Source organism: Narcine bancroftii, chromosome 6 (genome assembly GCF_036971445.1).
Source record: "Narcine bancroftii isolate sNarBan1 chromosome 6, sNarBan1.hap1, whole genome shotgun sequence".
NCBI classification, from domain to species: domain Eukaryota; kingdom Metazoa; phylum Chordata; class Chondrichthyes; order Torpediniformes; family Narcinidae; genus Narcine; species Narcine bancroftii.
In genome coordinates this window covers 191,974,536-192,000,599 of record NC_091474.1, presented here as the reverse complement: position 1 = coordinate 192,000,599, position 26,064 = coordinate 191,974,536, and the positions used below count along the sequence as shown (strand labels likewise).

The window sequence follows — 26,064 nt, the reverse complement described above, 5'->3', positions numbered from 1 at the left end:
AATTTGCATATATTCGCTAGTCTAACCAACAAGAACTTTAGAGAGAAGTATTAGCTTCTATCATTTATTTAGAGATTCTACTGATACTCCACTTAAAACAACGCAGGAAAATTGGGACTCAATCTCCACTGAAATGAGAAAACCGAATTCAGGCATCTAAAATTAGAGTCATCAAAAGAGATAACCATTTAAAAGCTGAGAAATTTCTTGAGTTCATTTTGAGTTCTCAGATGTAGTCAGATAAAGAACAGCACAACTTTGTAACATGAGCTTCATGTTTACTCACATTACATTCACTTCCATTTCAGACAGAACCTAAAAGTGACTAAACCCATTGAATCACTTTACTAAAGCAGAGCCGATTATTGTTTAAAATAATTTCCTGAACAGCTTTGACATTAACCCTTTGCAGACTTTGTTCAAGGAGTTAAAATATTATTCTGTCTGCAGAAAGTGTCCCATTTTATTCAGGTTAACAATCTTGTGATTGCAATCATGAACCATTTCTGATTTGGTAAATGTAAACATTTCAAAGAAAGCTTTTTTTTAACTTTTAAGCTTTAATGCATTATTCCCTTTTTGAGTGTTATTCTTCTACCCAGTGCCTTGTGAGGGAGGATTACTTTTTTTTAAAGCCTGGTGACCACACACTACCAATGTTCTCAATGTTAATGCTCCATCAAGACTTTGACTGACATTCGGTCATGGATCCCCAGGAGCTAGTAGAGATGTTTTTTTTCCAGAGACTTTGAGAACATCCTTGAATATTTTCCACTGTTCACCTGATAATCTCCCATCATTAAAAAGCTTGGATTGCAGATTCAGTTTCAGTCAATTGGTGTCGGGCATTGGAACAGCATGCCCAGTGTTGTGGGTATCAATCTGGGAGAAGGTGCTGACATTGTTTTGCTTATTCTTCCATTGAATTTTGAAGAGGTAGCAACATTCTCCAAATCCACTAAAAAGATAAACTGATCAATTGGATATCACTCCATTATCTTCTGTTGCATGCTGTAGCACACAGATATAGTGGACAGAGTGGTGAGGAAGATGTTTGGCAAGTTTGCTTTCATAGGTTAGTGCAATAAGAACAGGAACTTTCCACTGTAATGGTCACCCAGCAATAGGCCTGATATCTTTTGCTGGATAGGGTGCGTAGAGCGCCTCGAAAGAACCAAAGACTTGTTGATCCAAACCACTGTTAGTTTTATTAACTAAAAGACTGGAGCATATCACAAGTAGGTCGACCAGTTCAGAATGACCTGGTCTGGCTAGGAGCAATCCTTTAAGACCTGCCAGTAGGTGTGGCTACGCTTTCAGCCAATCACAGTCATCCTACACGACAATCCTGCACATTGGTGATAGAATCTGTACTATCACGGGTTGCCAAAGGGTTCACAAGTTATTGGGGCTGGTGGGTTTGAATGATAATGAGAGGCTGAAAGGCAAGGATTTGGGTCAAATGCAGGAAAATGGGACTAACTTAGGTAGACAACTTAGTTGGCATGGACAAGTTGAGCTACTGTTTCTATACTATAAAACTCTGACAATGGGTATGCAAACATCATATCAGAAATGCAATGATTGTTTCCATGGAGAAAATTTGTAGCATTTAAGAAATGGAAAAAAGCCATTCATTAGGCCACATTTGTCCCTGAGCCCCATGGTGCTCACAATATGCCTGCTCTATGTTCTAAAAATGGTACTAATTAAACTAAGAAAAAATAATAATGAACTATTTATCATTTGCATATCAGTGCAAACCCAAATAACCCTCTGATATAAAAACAATGCAGCAGCAGGTGAAAAAACATGTATGAACAAAGAAAATTTTTAAATATCTCTGATAAATGACCTTTCATCAGAACATTGACTTGAAGTTTTAACTCTGTTTCTCTTTCCATGGTTTGATATGCTATTTCCAGCTTTAGTTTCATTTCATATTTTTGCCAAACACAATATTTTGCCTTTGTAGTGTGATGGGGTCGCACAAACTTCATAAGATAAGCCATATGGCATGAACGTGGCACCCTCCAGCCACATGGCATGAACATTGACTTGACTGCTTTCCATTAAATCTGCTTGCCTTTTCTTTCCCTTCACCCTTTCCTGTCTATCCAGTCTTTCACCCACACAACCCTACCATCCCCGCTACCCCTCATTGCTGCTGTCCCTCCTTTCTCTACATTTCATCTCCTGCCTTGCACCCCCCCCCCACCCTTTTGTTCGGACGCTTGCTGGCCTTTTATCATACTTTGATGAAGGGCTCAAACCCGAAACATCACTTGTGTATCTTTCCCTTTGCTCCATAAATGACGCTGTTTGACCTGCTGATCTTCTCTAGCATTTTGTGCTTTTATTACAATCAGGGTGTCTAACAGAATGTTGTGATTTACTTAAGATAAAGGCCATGATATCAAAAATCAAAGACCAAATTCAGTGGTACTAATTATAAACTGAAACGTGACCAGTGCAACTTCAGAAGATCTGAAGCCTTTCCTGAGAACGTTTGAATGGTAGAAATGCTGAATTCACAGACTGGCTTGACTAACGTTTTGAGCTGCAGGCCAGATTTCACCGAAGCTTTGGAAATTCACCAGTGAAAAATTGCAAGATAAACTGTGTTGATTTTTATTTGATTTTAAATAGGAAATATTGTGCTTCTTTTAAGAAATACAACTCAATGGGAACTATTTGAATTCCTTGTCCCTAAAGTTTGGTTAATTTTACTTTTTAAAAATGTGATTAATTACAATACTCCAATCAAGCAAAGGTGTTTTTGTTCACGTCAGGCACGGTGGGATCTTCTATTGTCAGTAGGTCCATTTAATGTGCTACCACTCCTATAACTTGCCAACGGTTAGACTTTTGGCCAACATGTTTTAATGCTTTCTTTCTTATTTCAAATCTTTTGATACTGCAGCATTGATGGCTAACCTATAACCACCAAACACTTCATTTTTATTCACGTGCATAAACCATTGATTGCCCATCAAAAGTAATTAATTGTTGTTCTTTGAGTCTTTTCAGAGGGGACAAAATGAAATGTTTTAGAAAGGCGAGTCTTTCATTTTTCTATTCACCTCCAACCAGGACATAAATCACATTTTGATCATTGTACAACTGTGTTTTTTAAAATATAAAGTTGAAATATATGTTGTCTGAAAATGTGATCATTGCTTTTAACTCTTAATTTCCTGTCCAAGACCTTCCAGTATGGAGTAATACCTTACAAGGTGAATTGCTTGGAAAACTACAAGCGCTGAGATATTATTTTCTTTGAACTCTTATTTTCTCAAGCAGAGCTCCCGATGAGAATGCCCACTTGAAAACCTTGGTTACAGTGTTGATCGCTTTGTGATGCCCAGCTGGTGCCGCGCACATATTGAAATATGCTGCAAGAAATTGACATCAAACCAGCAGCTGGTTCTTCTGCCATTGTCGGTGCTAATGGCAAGATTCAGACAAACCAGCATGTGGGCGCAAAATAATATTGCAAACTCCCCTCCGACCGATGGTCTTTTAATAATGTATTCCAGCTTGGCACAAGGCAGAGAACATTTCCTAAGTACATTAAGCTTTAATAGAGGAGCCAGGTTTGCCAATGCAATTTCAAATATCTTGATACAGTCATAGAGGGTTTTATGAAGACAGGTGCTTTAAGTCAAGCAGAGCAATCAAACCATTCTCTGCTACAGTGACATCTGTCAATGTGTTTCTCTGTTTAATCTGTAAAGATGTTAAAATCACGACTAAATTGCTGATTTAAAAGGATGCGAGTCATTATCAGTTGCATATTGAAAATACAATTTTTTTTGTGGGTTAGGACAAAGAAATCCTTGACCAATTAATTTTGTTATATTTAACTATTTCAGGAATTCTAAGCAAAGTCATAACAGCAAGCAAAAAATTGTAAATCTAACGTCAACTTTTAAATTTAGTGTTTTTTTTAATATTTTCAGATGGCCTCTAGGATTCTGGTTTGTTATTTATAAAACATATTATCAGATGCAAAGAAGGCATGGAGGTAAAAGATAATAAACTCCATCATTTTAGAACAATGTTGGCTTTCTGCCCATCACCAAGATAGATGAAAGAAGGATCTCGATTGCTACACCGCCACTATATTGGCATCTTGAGAACCCACGATTGCAATCACGTCACTGCTGGTTTTGACTTCATCCTTTTTAAGTTCTAAAATTTTTCCCTAAATCTTGTCTTGATAGATCTCTTTGTACTTACAATGCCTCCTGAAAACCTCCACTGAATAAACTTCTGTTTATCTGAATTGATATCTCCTTTTGAGGCCAGTTATCAGGTTTTGTTTGTCAGCACCTCTAAAGAACACTGACATCGTTTGCTGTGTTAAAAACACAATGTTACAGTCATACAAATATTGTCTGAATTGCAGGTGGATAATAATCATATCCTGAATACTTGTACTTAAGCCATTTGTATATAAATTAATGCAAATTTAAAAATTGATGTTAGATTTACAATTTTTTGCTTGCTGTTATGATTTTGCTATTATGAAATAGTTAAATATAACAAAATTAATTGAACTCTGAAATCCTCATTGTAGAATGCTGAATGCTTAGCAAAATACAAGAATCAAGCTTAAAGCAAAGAGAAATGCTGCAGTCATTAGTGTTGTCTGTGCAAAGTCACAATGGAACCCATTAAAAGTCTGATGTCACATCCCCCTTAACTTCAGCAAGGAATCCTTTTACAAATCACATGATCAAAAATGATTCTGGGCTAATTCTTCGATCTGATACTAAATGCATCTTTCACCCCACTTACAGCAGGTACTATTTTGAACAAGTGGTCAAGAATGATATTGCTTTTTCATATTCACATTAGCAATCTTTAATGTCTCTATACATTCAAACCTTTCACATTTTGGAAACAATCAGAATTTGCTTTTTTGTTTTAAAGACTTGAGACTTTCATTTTAGAAACAAGAAAAAGCTGTTCATCCTATTTTCTCAGGCTTCATTGTATCAATGGCCAATAATTTTTAGCTGTTCAGCCACTGATATCCCTCTCTGAAGACCATTACTTCCTTTGTTAATTAGTGGCCAGACATGAAAACTATTTTCTTATGTGAGATGGCTGCTGTGCCCATCTCTATTTCATGAAAGGGCCCAGCAGGAATATTTCTGATCTGTTTTTCATACCCTATCGAAGCCCAAAGGGTTGCTAATGGGAGCCTTTGGATTTTCTGATGAGGGAAGCACTTAAATTAATTGGTATTAAATTGTCGAGTCAACATTGAATTCTCTTTGTTTTTTTCATTTTACTTGTGGCTGCCTGTGTTAACAGCCCTGTAATTGATGTGAACAAGTGAATAAGTAGTCAGTAGCGAGTATTTCAATTACAGCAAGGAGTCTCTGTCATTGCCACCTCGCCTACGGCATAGGAAATGAACTTAAAATGCATTATGGGTCGATGGGTCATAAATCTTCGTAATAAAATTGGCAGCTGTCACCAAGAACGGATGACAGTAGTTGCAGGGATGGAGATTAAATGAGCAACCCACGAGGATGCTCCAGTTTCTGGAGAGATGAAAGCAGAGGGAGAAGTGAGGGTGGCGGAGAGGATATGTAGTCATCGAGGAATAATTTCAAACCTCACATACCCATGGGATATGACTTTTATAATTGAAGCAGATGGTTGTTGTTTACTTCAGTTGAAGCTAAAGGGAGAGAAAATTAAAACATTAGCATCAATTTATTGATGAGAAATAAATAAATCTTAATGTTCTCCACTGCCAAAGCACTCTCTTTGAAAAGCATGGTTATGAAATTCAATCAGTTTTTTTTCTATGGGAAACCTACACTTGGTAGCATCGTCAGGATGTCCATTTTTGATCTGGAAAATTGATCCAAGATATTCAAAAGAAAAACCTGAAAGTGTTTATTCCAGCAATGCAAACGTTTTTGATTTAATTTGTAATAAGTTATAATGTTTGTTCCAGATCTCCACAAACCACGTTTCCAGAGGAAACAATAACCTTGTTTAGGAATTTATTTGGTCACTAAATACACACCAAGCTAAATTGATTTATAAAATAATCTTTTTTTTTACGGTTGACCTTTGATTTGATCAGAACAGGGAAATGATGGGTAAAATTCACATAAATTGCTATATTTTATTATTTCCTCTAAAGATTAAAATATAATTAATATTATTTTTCTTTGAGACAAATATTTAATAATTTGGAAAAATAAATGTTTTATTAACTTTCTTTTCCTCTTTGACTTTTTGAAAAGTGTGAGAGAACAAGAAAAATTTTCAGTACACTCTGCCAGTTTTAATTGCACAGCATTTTGTTAAAATTCATTCACTTTAAACAACTGGTATAACCCAACACATAATTAGTTATTTAATTAGTGTAATATCTAGTTTTATTTATTGAAATAATTGAATGTATATATGGATGAAAGTTGATGTTTGATTTTACTACCAATACTTATATAAATTTGAATTGAAAGCCAAAATGCAATTTTATAAAGGCTTTCTGTTTTTAAAACAAAATTGTTTAAATTTTATTTTTTTATTTTTAGAATTTAGACATGCTAACAGACCATTTCGGCCCATGAGCCCGTGCCGCCCAATTTACACGCAATTAACCTACACCCCATTTTTGAAGGGTGGGAGGAAACTGGAACTCCCGGGGTAAACTTTGCGCGGACATAGGAAGAATGCACAAACTCCTTACAGACAGCACGGTGATAGCTGTTGCTGTAAAGGCGTTACCCCTGTTCTAATTCATGAGAAATATACCGTTCTCATTCATAAAAAGTTCTATGGGTCTGAAATTTTATGTAGTTTCCTAATTCCTGCTGCGACCTCAAGGGGGATGACCATTGCCCTTTGAAGACTTTATTGATTTCCCATGGGAGAAATCCTCTTGCAATTTTAATGCCTCGAGACCACTTGGGTGTAGGTTCCCTTTAAAAGATACCCACATGGAGATTGAGGGAGGGAAAAGTCAATGTCTCTTATGTATACTACAGTCCCCAATCTGTCATGAACAACACTCTTCCAGGATGGTGTCAGTGTGCGTGACACTGGCTGAGTGGACATAGTTCACATTTCTTACTTGGCACAGGCATGGTTCCTTTAGGATTAAAATTATTTTGGGAAGTTAGAAAATATTATGAGAATGAGCAGAAAAGACCAACGGTTGTTGGACACTTTTGAGATGCAGATTTATTTGTGCAGAGAAAAAAAAGCATACTTCAGAGCAATAATTCTTCCCTTCTTTACTCTAACAATAATCTGCAGGTATTTTGCTGCCTGAATTTAAATAAATTTACATAATTTTCTCTCAAAACATATCATTGTTATTTTTTGTTGTGCCAAATGAAACCATCTTCCCATATTTGCACTTTAATTTAAATTTCTATTATGGCTATAAACATTAACGAGCTCTGATTTGAATATTTATAAGATCCCAAATGAAAATAATAGGAAGTGTTTTAATGAAACTGCAGAGATATGCCACTGATTCATTTTGACATTGATTTCAGTTGAGCAGGAAGCTTGTCTAATTCCTATTGACATTACTTGTCCAAATAGCTCCCTCACAGGTTAGTGGTGTAATGAAGGATAGAGTGCAGCAGAGGACTGTCAATCTCTCCTGGAAGGAGCCAGCGCATCCCAATGGAGTAATCACAGAATATGAAATCAAGTACTATGAAAAGGTGAGAGCTGCACAATCATGTAAGTATCCACCCTCCATGGATCCCATTATTCAAGGCACCTCAGTCTAGTTTCAACAAAACAGATTTAATGCTATTAAGAGATTAGTTGTTGGATTGCTTTGACTATAAACCTCCTAGTAATGAAAACAAAATAATATTACCTTCATCTTCACTGGATCATGGGAGTATTTTCACCAGCAGGTGTACAATAATTCACTACCATCTTCTCCATCGCAGTTGGTGATAGGCAATAAATGTTGACCTTACCAGTGATGCCCATCTCCCATATATTAAAATAAAGTCACCGGCCGTACCATTTAGGGGCAAGAAGGCTTGAAGCCATTACCCAAGTTATTGAGGAGATTGCCAATTGCTTCTGGGTCACCTCTGCTGAAATCCATATGTTTAGGCAATGCATCCGAATAATATTCCCCTTGTGGCTAAATAAATGATGACACATGAAAGGTGTCATGACGTTCCCAGGATGATCAAATGCAATGTACTTTGTATCCTCTTATATTTCCAGGGAAAAGATCCTCACTGTAATTTCTTACCAAGGGGAGGTGCTCAATCACTTGCCTTCATCTTCAACTATTTTCAAGAATAAGAATGCCAATAAATGGCAAAAACATCTTCCTTAGCATTCAGAGGCTAAATTTATTGAGTAAACCTTTGCTATGAAATTGTTTTTCTACATGTAAATAATGAATCACAGAATGGAGAGGGGCATTATAATGGTGACAATTCAACCCTTCATAACAGCACAGTGACCAATGCAGCATATTAACTGCATACTTAAGTCCAAAATTGATTCTGTGGAAAATGTATAATTAAAAAGTGGATGGAAAGGACATGAGATGAAGTCCTGAAGGAACATGGGGGTCAGGATGGAATTCATTGGAAAGGTGGTGACCTTCTGCAGGCTGATGGATTAAAGCACACAAGAATGGTGCTACAGAGATAGATTATGGAAGCAAGGAAATGGAAGAACGGGGAATGATCAACAGTTATGGTTTTTAGACTGCAGGGATGTAACTGCACAATCAAGGAATTTTGCCACTACATGGACAGTCTGAAAAGGAATGTGCAGGAATTTTGAGTCAATTCCTGCAGCACGATTTATCCTGCAGGACTTCTACATCTTTTTGGAGGAAGCCTGCAGTGTAAATTGTACCCGAAAAATTTGTTGAAGGTCTTCTACTCTACTGCATGTCCAACCACCAGGACTGTTGCACTAAGGTACTTACAGTCTTTTAAAAAATCACCCATTATGAACGACCACACAAACATTAATTATGTTAATTTTTCCCGACATTGCAGTCTAAAAACCATACATGATGAATGAGGGAGAAAGGGGGAAGTGCAAACGTGGTTGTCAAAGAAGGTGTGTGTAAGTAGTGATGGTGTCTGCTGATACCTGCTGGAAACAAGTAGATTCACAGAGATGAGCTGGCACTGAGTGATAAAAATCTATGAACTATTGTGTGAAGAGTGGTGAAGAGCAAGAACATGATTTGTTTCTGATATCTGCAGGCTTTAGATTATTGTATTTTATTAATGTGTCAACTGGATTTGGAGGGGCTCTGTCTAATGAGGTCTGATGAGATAGAATAGCAAAAGGAGGGGAGATTATCTGCACAACTCTGAAGATTGATGAAAGATTGGTCTGAGAAGGGAGTGAAGGAATATAATAGAATGTAGTAAAATTTATAAGCTTCTCAGATGGTGCTGGACATGAGAATGGAGGATGAGAAGAAATGGATTTGTTGGAGATAGACTGTTAATAATTTAGGATTGAATTATATCTTCCAAGATGATCCTATGAAAATGTGCTGAAAAGAGGTAAAAAATAGTTTGTCCTGTATATGATCTATCCTGCCCCCTGTTGATTATCATCAAACATCAGACATGAGCACGGGGTAGAAATAACTATCTCATAACTTTGGCCTAGCCTAACAGAATCACTGGACATTTTTGAAACATAGAAAATAGGTGTAGGAGTGGCCATTTGGCTTTCAAGCCTACACCGCCATTCATTTGGATCATGGCTGATCATCTACTCAGTACCCAGTACCTGCTTTCTCCCCATACCCCCTGATCCCCTTAGCCATAAGGGACAAATCTAACTCCCTCTTAAATATAGAAAAGGAACCTACTTGAACTACTTCCTGTGGCAAAGAATTCCACAGATTCACCACTCTCTGAGAGAAAACAATTTTTTTCCTCATCTCAGTCCTAAAAGACTTCTCCCTTATCCTTAAACTGTGACCCCTGGTTCTGGTTTTCCCCAACATTGGGAATAACCTTCCTGCATCTAGCCTGTGTAATCCCTTAAAAATTTTATATGTTTCTATAAGATCTAACCTTAATCTTCTAAATTCCAGCAAGTATAAGCCTAGTCAATCCAGCCTTTCTTCATATCCAAGTCCTGCCATCCCTGGTATCAATCTAGTGAACCTTCTTTGCTCTCTCTCTATAGCAAGGGTGTCTTTCTTCAGATAAGGAGACCAAAACACAATACGCTAGGTGTCATCTCACCAAGGCCCTGTACAGCTGCAGTAGAACCTCTCTGCTCCTGTACTCAAATCCTCTTGCTATGAATCCAACACACCATTCGCTTTCCTCACTGCCTGCTGTACCTGCATGACCACTTTCAATGGCTAGTGCTCAGCAACACCCAGGTCTTGTTGCATCTCTCCTTTTCCTAATTGGACACCATTTAGGTAATAAACTTCTGTCCTATCCTTGCCCCCAAAGTGGATAACCTCACATTTATCCATATTATATTACATCTGCCATGCCTTGGCCCACTCACCTAACTTGTCCAAGTCACCCTGCATCCTCTACACAGCTCACCTGCCACCTAGCTTCATGTCGTCTGCAAACTTGGAGATGCTGCTTTCTATTCTCTAAGTCATTGATATACATTGTAAATAACTGAGCCTTGTGGTATCCCACTAGTCACTGGCTGCCATTCTGAAAAGAACCCGTTTATTCCTACTCTTTGCTTCCTGCCTGTCAACCAATTCTCTATCCACCTCAATACCATACCTCTTATACCGTGTACTTTAAGTTTGTACACTAATCTCCTGTGCGGGACTTTATCAAAAGCATTCTAAAAGTTCAGAAGTATCGGTTTAGGTCAAAAGAAGTGGGCAAATGTTACAAGCTGGGCATGAAATAAGTTCTTAAAAATTGCAAAACATTCCCATTTCTTTTTAAACAAACAAAAAAGTAATGGTGACACCTCTGTCATTTTCTGATATACTAGTATTAAGCAAGGTTTCCTGCCACTGCTACAAAATTGGGTTCATTCAAATTATTATGTTCCCTGATTAGGCCCTTTCATGTGTTCTGAAATTTATATTCAATGTTTTGGTTGTATTCCTTCAGTTGTCCCCCAAATGACACCCTAGTATAATAGGACAAAGATGAGCAGCTGGTTACTGATATTGGAATGTGGCTAGTTTGTTGCCGACTATAAAGAGTCATTACTGTTACAAGCACCATTACTGAAGTCAGCCCTATCCAGGAATTTACTCTTTATCCAGTAGAGGATCTGCAACATGCTAGCACCCTGCTGTATTTTTTGCCTCCACTGGTAACAGAAATATTGCCGATCATCAACTAGAACACAGAAGATCTCCGGCTCTGAGAATAAGAGTGTGGCCGGATGGGCATTCTAATGGAAAAAAAAATCATCGTTATAATAGAATGCCTGGTGGGCCAAGATCAGTTTAATAGTGGTCCCAAACATTGATGTTAACTAATCAGATGAAAATCACTGGTATTTTTCAATTTCCCAATAACAAAGATCCAGAGAGTAAATTACAAGGCAGCAGAACAATGCTCACAATCTCTCCCTGGCAGCAAATGGCTCCTCAGTGCTAGATGGGAAAATATTCACTTTGAAGTTTGTTTTCCTGTGCAGATAAAGTGATAAAATGAATTAATGCTGGAACAAGATATAGTACCAGAATCAAAATCCGTGTATTAAGCAGAGAACATTTAAAGGCTGAGTGGTTCTTTTGAGAGATGTAATCTGAACAAAGATGAAAGTATTAAAATAATAGACTGAAATAAGCTTTAAACAGCTTCTTTTAACAAGATAGGATATGAACAGATAAAATGTAATAGGTTCCCAGGGGTAAGTTCCAAGACTATAATTTAATCACAAGGTTCAGGTGATGTCATAAACTGTAGGATCGAAGCTCTAGTGGTTTCTGAATATTATTTGAATCCTTTAATTGAATAAACAGCTTTTTTAACTAATTCCCGAATATTATTATTGAACATGAAGCATACCATTTAAAAAAAAATAAGTTAAATTTGGTAACCTAAAGTGCACACTAAAGAACTGTGCATGAGATGGGCAGAAGAGTGGAAGACTATGCATATTTCAATTCAGTGCTTCTGAGCTTGAAAATATGTGATCTGTGGCTGGGTTTGGTGAATTAGGTTCACCAGTAATGATGGCTGGGGAGGCGCAGAGGGAGTCTCAGAGGCCAGTGCCAATACTGGACGTAGAGATAGAAGTTTGGCCCTGATAGAAACATGAATATTACAGGAACTCTGGCCTGGGACTGAGGGGAAATTTCAGGGAAACTGTGCTGGGAAGAACAGGTAGTCCTGCACAAAAAATATACATGTATTTTACTCACTGTTATGTGCTTGGACAAATCTTCAGAGAAATGCAAAATGACCTGGGAATAGTCTCATGTTTCATTCCAGCAAAAATAAATCAATTTTCAATTGCCATTGAATTTCTAAGCAACAATAAAAAAAACCAAAAATACATATATTCTACCTCCCACTTTTTGATCTTACCAAAGCCGTTAATACAAATTATTTTTTTTCCAGAACCTAAAAGATCGCACTTACTCCACAGTAAAATCTACCTCAACATCAACCACCATTAATAACCTGAAACCAGGCACAGCGTATATATTCCAGATCAGAGCCTTTACCACTGCTGGATATGGAAACTACAGCCCCAGGCTAGAAGTCTTAACCCTAGAGGAGAGTACAGGTAAGAATCAAGAATGCATCCATTCTGCATTATTGGGCAAAAGAAAGGTGCTCAAAATGGATTCATTGTCACTTGGGAAGCAAAAACAGGTGTGAAGGATCCAATGCTGTCCTTCATGGACAGTACAAGAACAATTACAGCAGAGGTCCAGTCCTTGAATATCCAACAGATTTATTTGCTAAAGAAGCACAAAAACTGCAAAATGAACAAAAAGAGGCTGGAGGAACCTAGCATCCATGGAGAGAAATGATCAGTCAATGTTTTAGGTCAGAACCTTTTTTCAAAACGGCTAGTTTATTTTGCTAGACTCTATTTGCTTGTTAGTTTTCTATAGCAGTAAAGAAAGGCTAAGTAAAAGGAATATACAGTATTTGCTTGAGAATATAGTGTAATAAATAACTAATGTACTCTTCTGCACCAGCCTGCATCTTTCCACAATGTTGTTCTTCAGTGTACGGAGTAATAAATTCTAATGATAAGCTTACTTTAATTGAAGATGATGGTTCACTATTCCTAATGCTAAATGCATAATGGTGGGATGGGGCGCCTGGGGGTACTGAGAAATTTGCTGAATGAGACACGGTTGGCTTTGCAAGTCCTGTGGCACCCAGACAAAACTAATCTAAGGCACTTGATATGAAACATTGTCAAGACCTACTTCTGCTGGCTCTCTGTGATAAAATCTGCCTATCTATGCTTCTTGGGTGAGGATAGGTTGGGCAGGATCCATGGGATGGGATGGCCAAACATCAATCCTACTGCCCTCACAAATAATTCAATACAGTTTTAAAGTGTCAGAAGTTAACGAATGAATCAGTAGCTTGGTTTCAGGAAATGGGAAGAATTGTAAAATTTGTTGAGGTTTCTTTTCCCAGGAATGATATTTTTGCTGCAGTTTTTGTGCCAGATGATAGTAAACCAAATCTTGTTACAAGTTTTTTTTAAATCAGCTCTAAGTATCTTGTCAACTGAAGCCCAAGTCCATAGATTCCTTTGAAGGTTGATTCTTTTGCCCTGTGATTAATTTTTTTTAGATAAGGCTTTTGGATTTTAAGCACGTGCCTCCACAAGCAGTCATCTCCCAACAACGATTCAAAGGATGGTTTGAGTTTAATGAATAATAAACATGACTTAATAAATAAGCCATATCGCTCAATTTATTTCTAGGTATTAGCTGCATTAACTGACTGTTGCATGATAATGCTTTTCTCTACTGGTTTTAGGTGCACCATCAATTCTTTATATATTTATAGATGTGCCTCACGTGGACTGTCAGCTGTTGTATGTTCTGTGGGCACATTGAATGAAAACACATTATGTCTGAGTAAACACAACATATGCATATTCTTATTTGTGATATGTTGCCATGTACTGATAATGCTAATATATAATAACTCTTAGAAGCATACAGCATGGAATGGGCTTTTCAGCCCACCGCATCCAGACTGATCCATCCATAATAATTCCATCTTCCATCCCTTGGCTCTTGGACTTCTATGCCTGGGACTTTAATCACCCAGGCCATGCCCCTTTCTGATTGCTACTAGGAGACTGAAGACACCCACTCAACTTTACAAAACAGCTTCTTCCCCTCCACCATCCGATTTCAGAAAAGATAATGAACCAATGGAACTACCTCACTTGTTCTCTTTTTTTGTACGTTATTTATTTTTTTTAAATCTTGTATTTATGCAAGTGCAATTTATGTTAATGTTTGCACCTTGTTCTGCCCAACACTGAACACAACATTTCAAGACATGCTCAGACAATAAACCGGATTCTGATTTTGATTCAAGTGATCGACTAGATACTTAGATGCTGTCAGTGATTCTGCTTCCATCCCTCTCTCAAGCCGATATTCTGTGGGTGAAAAATATTCCTCTCAGCACTATTCTAAATCTCTAAATCCCTTAACCTAATCTGTCCTCCAGCTTCATCTGCCTCTGATATGAGGAAAGGTTTCCTTCCATCTTTCGTATTGATAGTCCTCAATCATGTCCCCTTTTAACCTCCTACACTCCAGGGGATAGGAAACTCATCTCAGTCAACATACTGATGAATTTTGTCTGCATCCTCTCCCGGATCTCATCCTTCCCATGGTGTGATAAACAGAACTGCACACAATGTTCTAGCTGAGGTCTGACCAATGTTTAATGAACATAGCCTCCCTGTTCTTGTATTCAAAGTCCCAATTGATGAAGACTGGTGTTCATGTGTCTTAACCATGTTATCTACTTGCAGTGCCTACTTCAAGGATCCTTAGAGTTTAACATCTATGTTGGTCAATATTCCCTCAGACTCAAACATTCATGGTGTATGTCCATATATCATTTTTACTCCTAAAAAGGATCTCCTCCTATTTATCCAAATTAAATTCCATCTGCCATTTCCCATCCCATTTTACCAACACATTGCTTTCACCTTGTAGACTAATCCTAATCTCCACACTGTCAACCACTCCACCAGTCCTTGTGACCTTGCTGATCACGCTACCTACATCAACTTCTAAATCATTCATATTTATCAGAAATAACAGGGTCTTGGGACTGATCCCTGTGGATACTTAGTCACAGGGACCCAATCACAAAAAGAAATCCCTCACGATCATCCTCAGTCTGATAATGTCAAACCAATTTTGGATCCAATTTAACAATTTCCCCTTGATCCCATGGCCCCTAACCTTTTGTACAAATCTCCTACATAGGACCTTATCAAAGAGCTTACAAAAGTTGATGTAACCCACATCTTCTGTATACTTAGTTCCCTCATTAAAAAAATCCAATCCAAACAGAATGGTCGAACAGAATTTGCTCTTGACAAAAACATATTGACAATTTCTGATTAGTCCTTTCCTTTTCATTAATCCTGTTCCTCAAATTTATTTTTCTCTTAACTTTCCAGGTACTGATAAAGTAAAACCACTGTTAGCTGACACTAGATGCTAGATAAATGTATTTTTTGGTTGCTTGAGATCATATGTTGTGTGATAGGTGAACTAAAGGTGAGGCATGCCGATTTTAAACTTCCGTATTTTTACTTATCATATATTTTGTCGTATGAGTCGAACCCCCCTTCACTTTTTCAAGAGTTTTATGTTATATTCAGCGTATAAGTCGACCCCCATTTTCTGGCTGCCAGAGGTGCCCTATTGACTGGCCTACATTGACCCCCCAAAATTCACGATGCCTGTAATGGGCTGTTGACTGGCATATACATCAAGCCCCCATAGATCAAGTGGATTGATCTGCTGGGCATTGGCTGGAGGTGATTAATATCATGGAGGGTCCATTGACACAACGCAGCACATGATAAAAATATGAAGTGAGCTTTTAGTAGAAAGTGATAGAAATGGCCAAGAAAGCCAACCACTGGGCTGCTGCGAGAAAACATGAAGTGTATGAGAAGTTGGAGGAAGAAAGAAGAGACTTTAAGAAAAATATCAAAAAGGCAATATTCTTTGAGAAAAGGAATCACTCATTGGCCAGGGTTGGAAAATCACGTGGCAGAACAGGTACTTGAACAGAGGCAAGATTGCTACATAGTCACCTGAAATAAAATAAGAAAATTTGCACTACAGTGAGTCAAGCCGCACCCAGACCTCAGTCATGATTTTAAGGCTACAGAAGTCTGGTGCAATCATTTCGTGAACACGAAAAATCTGGTATTACACCAAAAAAAACAAACACCAGAAACTACCAAAAGATCTCGATCATAAATTTATACGTTTTCTCCAGCTTATTATTACAGAACCAGCATTAAACACAAGTTTGTATTAGCAAATATCCGAAACCCTCATGAATTTTGACATAATAAGCAATAGAATAGTGGAATGGACAGGTGTTAAAACCACGCAAACCAGAAGTACAGGACACAAAAGGACCAGATTTACTGCGGTGTTATCATGTGTGACCAACAGGACAAAGTTAAGACCCATGGTAATCATCAAATGCAAAATTAAACTGAAAATGAAATTTCCTGCAGGTATTTTTTTACATTTTCATGAAAAAAGATGGATGGATGAAAATAGTATAAAACTATGGATGGACAATGTGCGGGACAGGCGGCCAGGCAGATTACACAAAGAATGGAGTTTGCTCATCTGGGATATTTTTTATAGTCACATAACTGAGAACAATAAAAGTAGATTAGCACTACATCTACTTATATGGCAGTTATCCTGGATGGTACGACGTCTATATTGCAACCTCTTGTCATCTGCTGAACTAGCCATTCAAAGACCATGTGCGCAGGGAACGGAGTACATGGATGTTGAGTGCAGAAAAGTCATTAACAATGTGTCACTTGATATGCTGTGTAACTTCATGCTCAAAGCAAGGGACAAAGTTAAAGTAGAGACAGTGATAAAAAGTGGGGTATCTCTTGTGCAATTGATGGAATGGAAGATGAATTATTGTGGGAGACTGACGACAAATCTGAAATTGCCTCATCAAAAATAAACTGGGACACATGATGACTGTTTAAACATTGACAATATGGATGTTCTTACCACTTTTTCCTTCAGACGATGATAGTGAGAATTATTTTCACGGGTTCTCAATGTTGTTTTCAGACAATGATTGCATTTTTGAAGGGTGCTAATTGTGTTGTTATTTTCAATAAAAATCTCAATGAAAATCTGTGGCAATTGGGTTTTTTTTGGTTTATTAAGGGTCGAATTATACGCCAAATTGTATTTTTCAAGGGTCGATTTATACGCCAGATCAGTGCAGATTGGATTTTGAACTGAATTTAAGGTCTCAAAAGTATATCCGGCATATAAGTTGACTCCTTTTTTTTTGGTGGGGGTGGGGGGGGGGGTTTTCATGACTTGACTTATAGGCTGAAATATACGGTATTTATTTTCCACAATTTTTCTTGCTGGTTACCTGAGGCTGTCGGTTGCTTGAATTCCAGATAAAATGAGTTTGACTGTATTAGACTCAGAGGTCTGTGATAGCGAGGCATTTTCATGCTGCCTTTCGTGAAAAATGAGACAATATTTGCCATTCTCCAGTCATCTATCACCTGACATGACCCATGAAGATCTAAAAATTCTCAGCTTCAGCAAACTTTTCCCTTGCCTCCAATAGCAACTTGTGATAAATCTCACCCAACCATGCAAATTTATACATCTTTAAAGCTGCTGAAGCATGATACATCTCTTTATATATGGTGACCTGCTTATAAGTTCACCTTACTCTTTGCTGAATCCTCCAACTACAAAGTACAACTGCAAATGAACCTAGTCAGGTGGCAGACCATTTTGGTGAGAATGACCACAATTCCTTGAGCTTCAACACAGCTGTGGAAAAGGATAAAAACAGTTAAATAGGGAAAGTGCTTAATTGGGGAAGGGCTAATTATGATGAGATGAGGTAGGATCTAGCGAAAACAAATTGGAAACTTGTGTTTAAGGGTGAAACCACAGAAATAATATGGAGGAAATTTATGGACCTCTTGTGTAGGGTTCAAGATAGGTTTGTCCCACTGAGACAAGAAACATATGGTAGGAAAAGGGAACCGTGGCTTTTGAAACAGTTTTGGCAACTAGTCAAGAAGAAGAAGAAAGCATACATTAGATATAGGAAACAGGAAGGGCTCATGAGAAGTATTTGATAGCCAAAGAGGAGCTTAAGAAAGGACTTAGGAGAGCTTGAAGGGGGCCTGAGAAGCCCTTGGCATTTAGAATTAAGGAGAACCCCAAGGCATTCTTTGTGAATGTGAAGAACTGAAGGATGATGAGAATGAAGGTAGGGCCACCGAAGGATAAAGGAGGCAACATGTACCTGGAGGCAGAGGAGGTTGGGGAGGTTCTAAATTAATACTTTGCATTAGTAATCACAGGAGAAAAGGATCTTGATCATGGTGAGGTTGGAATTGAACAGGCATGTGTGCTGGACAATGAGGAGATTAAGGAAGTGGAAGTTTTGGATCTTCTTAAAAATATCAAAATTGATGTCCCTGTAGCTGCATGCAATATACCCCAGGTTGTGGTGGGAAGTGAGAGAAGAGATAGCTTTGAATCCTCTTTGGCTGCCAGGGAGATGCTAGAGGATTGGAAAATGGCAAATGTCGTCCCTTTGTTTAAAAAGGACAATAGCGAGAATCCGAGGAATCATTAGTGAGAGATATGTCAGTGTTGTGCAAATTAATGGAACTGATTCTTAAAGATAGGATCTATGAGCATTTGGTGAAGAACAGACTAATCAAGGATAATCAGCATGTCTTTGTGAAGGGAAGATCGTGCCTTGAGTCTAATTGAGTTTTTAAAGGAGGTAACAAAAGTAATTGATGAGGGTTGGGTGGTAGATGTGCTCTATATGGATTTTAGCAAAGCATTTGACAAGGTCCCCCATGAGAGAATCATCCAGAAAGCCATGAGGCATGGAATTATTGGAAACTTGGCTATGTAGATTTTTAAAAATGGCTTGTAGGAAGAAAACAGTAGTAGTGGAAGCAAAGTATTCTGCCTGGAGGACGTTGACTATTGGAGTGCCTCAAGGATCTGTTCTGGGACTAATGTTGTTGTGATTTTTATAAATTACCTGGATGAAGAGGCAGAAGGATGAGTCAGTAAGTCTGCAGATGACACGAAGGTTGGAGAAGTTGTGGATGGAGTTGAAGGTTGTAAAAGGTTACAAGAGGATAGAGACAGGTTGCAGAATTGGGCAGAATAATGGGAGATGGATTTCAATCTGGATAAGTGTAAAGTGATGCATTTTGGAAGGACAAATCAGAAGGCTGAGTACAGGGTTAATGGTCAGTTACTTAAGAGTATGGATGAACAGAGGGACCTTGGGGTTCAAATCCCTCAAGTTCACCACACAGGTTGATAGGATAGTTAATAAGGCCTATGGGATACTAGGCTTCATTCATAGGGGGATTGAATTCAGGAGTAGAGAAGCCATGTTGCAACTCTACAAATCTATGGTGAGACCACATTTAGAGTATTGTGTTCAATTCTAGTCACCTCATTATAGGAAGGATGTTGAAGCTATGGAGAGGATGAAGAAGATACTTACCTGGATGTTGCCTGATTGGAAAACAAGTCAATGAGCTAATGTTAGCAGAGTTGGGACTTTTGTCTTTGGCACATAGAAGAATGAGTGGAGACTTAATAGAGATCTACAAGATTATGAGAGGCATAGATAGCATGGACAGCCAACACTTGTTTCCCAGGGCAGGATCAGCAAACACCAGAGGACATGAGTACAAAGTTAAGGGAAGGAAATTTAGGGGAGATGTCAGGGGTAAGTTTTTTCTTTACACTGAGTTGTGGGTGCCTGGAATGCCTTGCCAGGGATGGTGGTGGAGGCTGAAACATTGGAGGCAGTTAAGAGACACTTAGACACGTGGCTGAAAGAAAAATAGAGGGTTACAGAGTAGAGAATGTTTAGTACTTTTTTTTTAAAGGAAGGAATTTATGGATCAGCAGAACATCAAGGGCCTGTACTGTGTTGTATTGTTCTATATTCAAAAGCCCTTTTCCTTTGTGAATACTGATGAAAAGCGTTCATTTAGGAGATCATCTTTACCTTCTAGCTCCATGGACAGATTCCTCTTTTCCTGGCTATTCTCATGGATGACCATCATATACTTGATATGTCTTTGAATTTTAACTGTGCCTAAAACACATGGTGACAATGTTATGATATACTTACTGAGTTATGTCTGTGGAAAACCCCTGTTAATGATGATTTCCCAATGAAATGTAACCAATGTTATATATTGTTAGTGGTCATTATCTCAGCACTTGACGAAGGTCTGGTGAAGAAGCTGATAATATTATTGCATGATTTATATGATTTTTTAAAAATTATACACTGGGTGTGTTGTATAATGTACATCAAAATTATTGAAATGTAGTCTGTCCAATACAGTAGCACTTAATTGACTATGTTTTACATGATCCATTGACTGGCCTTTAATATATTTGCCTTTTATCCTGCTGCAGACTAGTACTACAAATACATTTTGTCTGTGTAAAAGGATGAGCCCGATACAATTGTAAGCTGATTATATTGTATGTCAATTGCCAATTTAGTTTCTTGGATTTCAGTACAACTCTGATTATCCAGATTATCCAAAATCTCAGTTGTCCAATTTCTTTTTGGATAATTGATGATTTCAGAAAAATCAGAAATCCTCATTTATTCGAAAAATTTTGAAGCCAAAATGAGGTCATTTCATGTCTAAAAATTTCAGATCAAAGAGGATATCCTCAGTAATCTGAATTTTTTCGGAACTGAACTGATGTCGCAGGTTGAAAAAAAATTGGAAAAACCTCTGAGTAGAATTTCCAGAATTTCTTATTTTGTTCAGGTTGGGTTTTTTTTGGTGAGAATTATTTCATGCTTAAAAAGCCTTCCCTTGTTGTTTGATGTTATTTCAACACTATTACAAGTGATTTGCTGTTGCTACTGGGCTGTTTATAATAATGACCAGTTATCCATACATATCATTTATCCGAAATAGGCACGATCCTGACCATTTTGGATAATCAGTTAAACTGTATTACTACTTGATAAGTTTGCTTTAATCACATCTTAAGCATAGGAGACTGTGCTTCTGAGAAGCACAAATAGTCAAAAGGACCCAAAAATAATTCCAATAGCATTTCACAATAGCTAATGTGAACAAAATATCACTAAAGATGAAGGAATGATTTCAAGATTGTTGTACTATTATGATTCCAAATGAAGAATACACAAAAGTGCTGGAGAAACTCAGTGGGTCAGTGTTCTTAATGTAACAAAGATAAATAACTAACGTTTCAAACTTGAGCCATTTGTCAAGGTTTGAGAAAAAAAACAGGCAGGAGTCTGAATAAAACATGGAGAGGAGGGGGGGGGGTGGAGCAGATGCCCACAGGCAAGAGGTCATGGGTGGATATGAGCAGGAAGGCAGAAGGGGAAAAAAGCTGGGAAGGGATGGGGGAGGGGTAGTCTCTGTATGGAGAGTGAAGGGGTGGGAAGATGAAGACAGAGAGATAGGGAAAGAGAGTGGGAGAGACTGGGAAGGAAACCGGAGAAGTTAGTGTTAATGCCATCTGGTTGGAGAGTGCTCAGACAGGTGAAGTTCCTCCATTTTGCAGCTGGTCCCAGTCAGGTAGTGCATAAGGCCGTGAACAGACATGTGGGAATGGGGTACAGAATTGATATGGTTGGTCATTATTTCAATCGATGAAACAGTCTTGCAGTCTGCGTCCAGTCGTTCCAATGTAGAGGAGGCCACAATGGGAGCAACAGATGCAGTAGATTCATAAGTGAAATGTTGTTTCACTTGGAAGGACTGTTTGGGGCCCCACAAGTGGCAAGGGAGGAGCATTTGCTACAAAAATATAGCATTTTTGCAATCACAGGGGTAGGTACTGTAAGGTAAAACATCATGAGATGGGAATGTGTAGGGAGTTTCCCTGTACAGGGCAGTAACAAGAAGGGGAGGTGTCCTTGTACTCCTGTTAGGTAAAACATCATGAGATGGGAATGTACGGGGCAGTAACAAGATGTGAATGCATCCTTGTACTTACAAGATAAGAGAGACATTGATGGATTGAGAGGCAGGAAGCTAGCAGGGAAAGGATAGCAACAGTTTTAGTCATTGGACAAGTAATGATATGATGATGTTCTAAGCACATATCCAAGGGTATAAAAAATCACCATTTTGCTGATAACGGCAGAATGCATTCTCCGACTAACTTTGTTAGTCGCAAGTGTTACAATCCGGTAATAAAGAACAAAGAACCCTGATTTCGACTCAGCCTGGTGTTTGTCTCACTCATTCATGAACAAAGCAGACCTAACAGTACCTAGGCAACTATTAATGGGAAGGGAGTCAGGGAGAAGGAGAGAGAGAGTTTCCCATGGAGGGGGTAGAGGGGAAGATGCGTCCAGTGGTGTAATCATGTTGTAATTTTTTTTTAGATATACAGCACGGTAACTGGCCATTTTGGTCCATGAGTCCATGTTGCCCAATTCGCACCCAATAAACCAAAACCCCGGGTACATTTCAAACAGTGGGAGGAAACCAGCCCACTCCCCAGGGAAAATCCATGAAGATGTGGGGAGAATGTACAAACTTCTTACATCAGTGCCAATCATGTCACCCCTAGATGAAGTAAATTGCAGTGGATAATTTATCGGATGAGAAGGGATGAGGGGAATCCTGTTCTTGTTGCATCTAGGGGCCTCTTCATACCCTGTCTGTTGTAAGAATTCTGTTCCTTTCTGTCAATTTCTCTGTCTCGGTCGCATCGGCTTCCCCTCTATCACCATCATCTTAACCCTTTCCCGCATTGCTTTTATTTCCCATGCATCTACCCTGGCCCACTCTGCCCCTAAACACCCTAGATGCCCCAAAGATAATTTTGTTGAGCACCTTTGCTCTGTCGACTGCAATAGCTTGACCTCCCATTTGCCAACCATTTCAATTTCGTGCCCTACTCCCATGCTGACATGTCTACCCATGTCCTAATGCACTGCCAGATCGGGGGCCTAAACATAGATTTCACTTCACTGGTTTCCTTTGGCTTCTCTCTCTCTCTCTCTCTCTCTCTCTCTCTCTCTCTCTCTCTCTCTCTCTCAGCACATGCACACACATATCTATTATCTATATACTGAACCTTGTCTCCTTTCCTCCCAGCTCCTCATCCCTTCCCAAAGTTCAAAGTCAGATTAATTTTCGAAGTACATACATAGCATCACTTGCAATCCTGATATTCTTATCTCTGTGTGCCTAGCAGAATTTCTGCTTATTGGTTCTGTCAAAAAACCGTACTCAAGAAAAGATGGATATACGAAAGAGATAAATGAAAATAAAGAAATATTAACAAACTGATCAGTACCAAAAAAAACAAAATAAATATTCAGTAATAAATAATGTGTGAACTAAGAGTCCGTAATTGAGTCTCCGACTGAGTTTATTATTTAGGAGTCTGATGGTGAAGGGGTAGCAGCTTTTCCTGAATATGGTGTGATGAATCTTGTGGCATCTGTACCTCTCTCTTGATGGTAGTAGTGAAAACAGAGCATGTCCTGGGTGGTGTGGATTCTTGATGATTGCTGCTGTTTTCTGAAGGCAGCATACCCTGTAGATTTTCTCGATGATGGGGAGGGTTTTGCCTGTGATGTACTGGGCTGAGTCCGCCACCTTCTGCAGGACATTTTGTTCAAAGGAATTGGTATCCCCATATCAGGCCGTGATGTAGCTTTGCCAAAGTTTCCAACATGATAACAAACTTCCTCAAGCTCTTGAGGAAGTAGAGGTGTGGATGTGCTTGCTTCATGATGACATTAATGTGTGAGGTCCAGGAAAGGTCCTCCGAGATGGTCACTTCTAGGAATTTAAATGTGCTCACCTTCTGATGCCCCAGTGATCAATGGATTTTTCACCTCTGGTTTTCTGTCCTAAAGTCTGCATTCAATCCATTGGTTTTAATTATTGAGTGAGAAGATGTGGTTAGTACACCATTCAGTTAAGTTTACTAACTCGCTCCTTTATGCTGAGCAATCACCCCTTTTTATACAACCCACTACTGTGGTGTCATCAGCAAATTTATAGATGGTGTTGTTGTCGTACTGAGCAACAGAGTTATTGGTGTAAAGTGAGTAGAGCCGGGGGCTAACTCCGTAGCCCTGTGGTGCTCCAGTGCTGATGGAGATAATGGAGGAGATGTTCTTGCCATCTACACTGATTAGGGCCTGGAGGTGAGGAAATCCAGGATCCAATTACACAGTGGGGTATTGAAGCCCAAGTCTGAGAGTTTGCTGATTAGTTTTGAGGGGATGATGGTGTTGAATGCCAAACTGTAGTCGATAAAGAACCTCGAGTCCATGTGTTCTAGGGTTTTGTGGAGAGCCAAGGAAATGGCATCTGCCATAGACCTGTTGTTGTGATAGCAAGTTTGAACTGATCCACGTTACTGCTGAAACAGCAGTTGATATGCTACTCAATACACTTCATTACTGTAGATGTGAGTGCCACTGGTCGGTAGTCGTTTAGGCAGGTTACCGCTCCTTTCGGAGAGCTATCCCCTCTCCTATCACCCCAGCTTTTCTTTACCCTGCACTCTGACCCATATCCAGCCTCTTGCCTGTTGGCCTGTGCTACTCTCTCTGCTCCTTCCTCCCCCACCATTTTATTAAAGCGCCTGCCTGCTTATTGCTCATACCTTGATGAAAGGTTCAGGCCCAAAACATTGGTTATGTATGCTTGCTACATAAAGAACACTGTGTGACCTGCTGAGTTGTTCCACCAATTTTGTGTATTAAACCACATACAACATCTGCAGACTTTCTTTTTTATCAATATCAGAACATGTGATAATTACATTAATATTAATTAACCTGCATTAATTTCACAGATGAAATTGCAATGTATATTTAACAAGAAAGGTTTTAAAATAGGTTAGTAGTATGTTACTGCATGTCTCAGAATTCATTTTTCAGGAATATTAATTTTATTTTTTGACACCAGCATATGAAATAATGAATTGAGTAGACTCTGAGGCCCCTGAAGCATTCTCTAATATTCAGTAAGGTAAGGGATGATCTTCACAGCAAGTCCCTGTTAGAATTTTATATTAATTCCACAATTGATTGCTTCATCTTTACATGGCATTTGATCCTCATTTTTTTTAAAAGAGAATTCTGATATAGATAATAAGTAAATCACCAGGAACACTGAATTATACAGGGATAGAAGGAGAAAAAGTGGTTAAACATTGGTCAATTCAGATTTCCAAACAAGCATAATTGAGTCCTGCTGAAGTTCTCATTACTACATCCTCATGGGCACCCCTCAATTGCCCAACTAAATAGATTAACTGTGTTATTTTCTAATCTTCCCTCAAGATCAACCTTTACCTTGCATTTACTGCTGGGGTCATTCCATTTGGGACGCAAAAGCCCTTAAGATTGAATTGATGCCTTGCTTTCTAGTACTTCATTGTACTTAAACATAGACATATTATTAACTTTCGAATCAGCTTAGATTTTCTTAATGCGATAACATTGTTGTAATTGCTTAGCTTATGACAAGTGCTGTACTTCATTACTCCCTAATACTCATTCTGTGCCTTGAATCAAATTAAAGCAGAAGGTGGAAATGTATGAACTTAACATCAATAGCAAATAGTTAAAGGTAGTCAACCATCACTTTGATCATGCCTTGAACTTGAGAACTACTAACAATGAGATTAAACACAAAAATGCGGGAGGAATTCAGCAGGTCTTACAAGAAGGTCTCAGGCCCAAAAGGTTGGTTATGTACCTTTACCTTCCATGGATGCTGGGAGACCTGCTGAGTTCCTCTAGCATTTTGATG

General features: G+C 38.5%; 1 protein-coding gene across 2 annotated transcripts in view; it reads left to right on the top strand.

The window, feature by feature from the left end:
• epha7 (eph receptor A7) overlaps window positions 1-26,064 on the top strand; it is a 292,093-nt gene that overhangs the window by 213,146 nt on the left and 52,883 nt on the right. For both annotated transcript variants that reach the window (XM_069887093.1, XM_069887094.1), the window contains exons 6-7: window positions 7,588-7,712; window positions 12,573-12,741. In XM_069887093.1, the coding sequence (XP_069743194.1) occupies window positions 7,588-7,712; window positions 12,573-12,741 (294 nt within the window). The remainder of the gene's footprint in view (window positions 1-7,587; window positions 7,713-12,572; window positions 12,742-26,064) is intronic.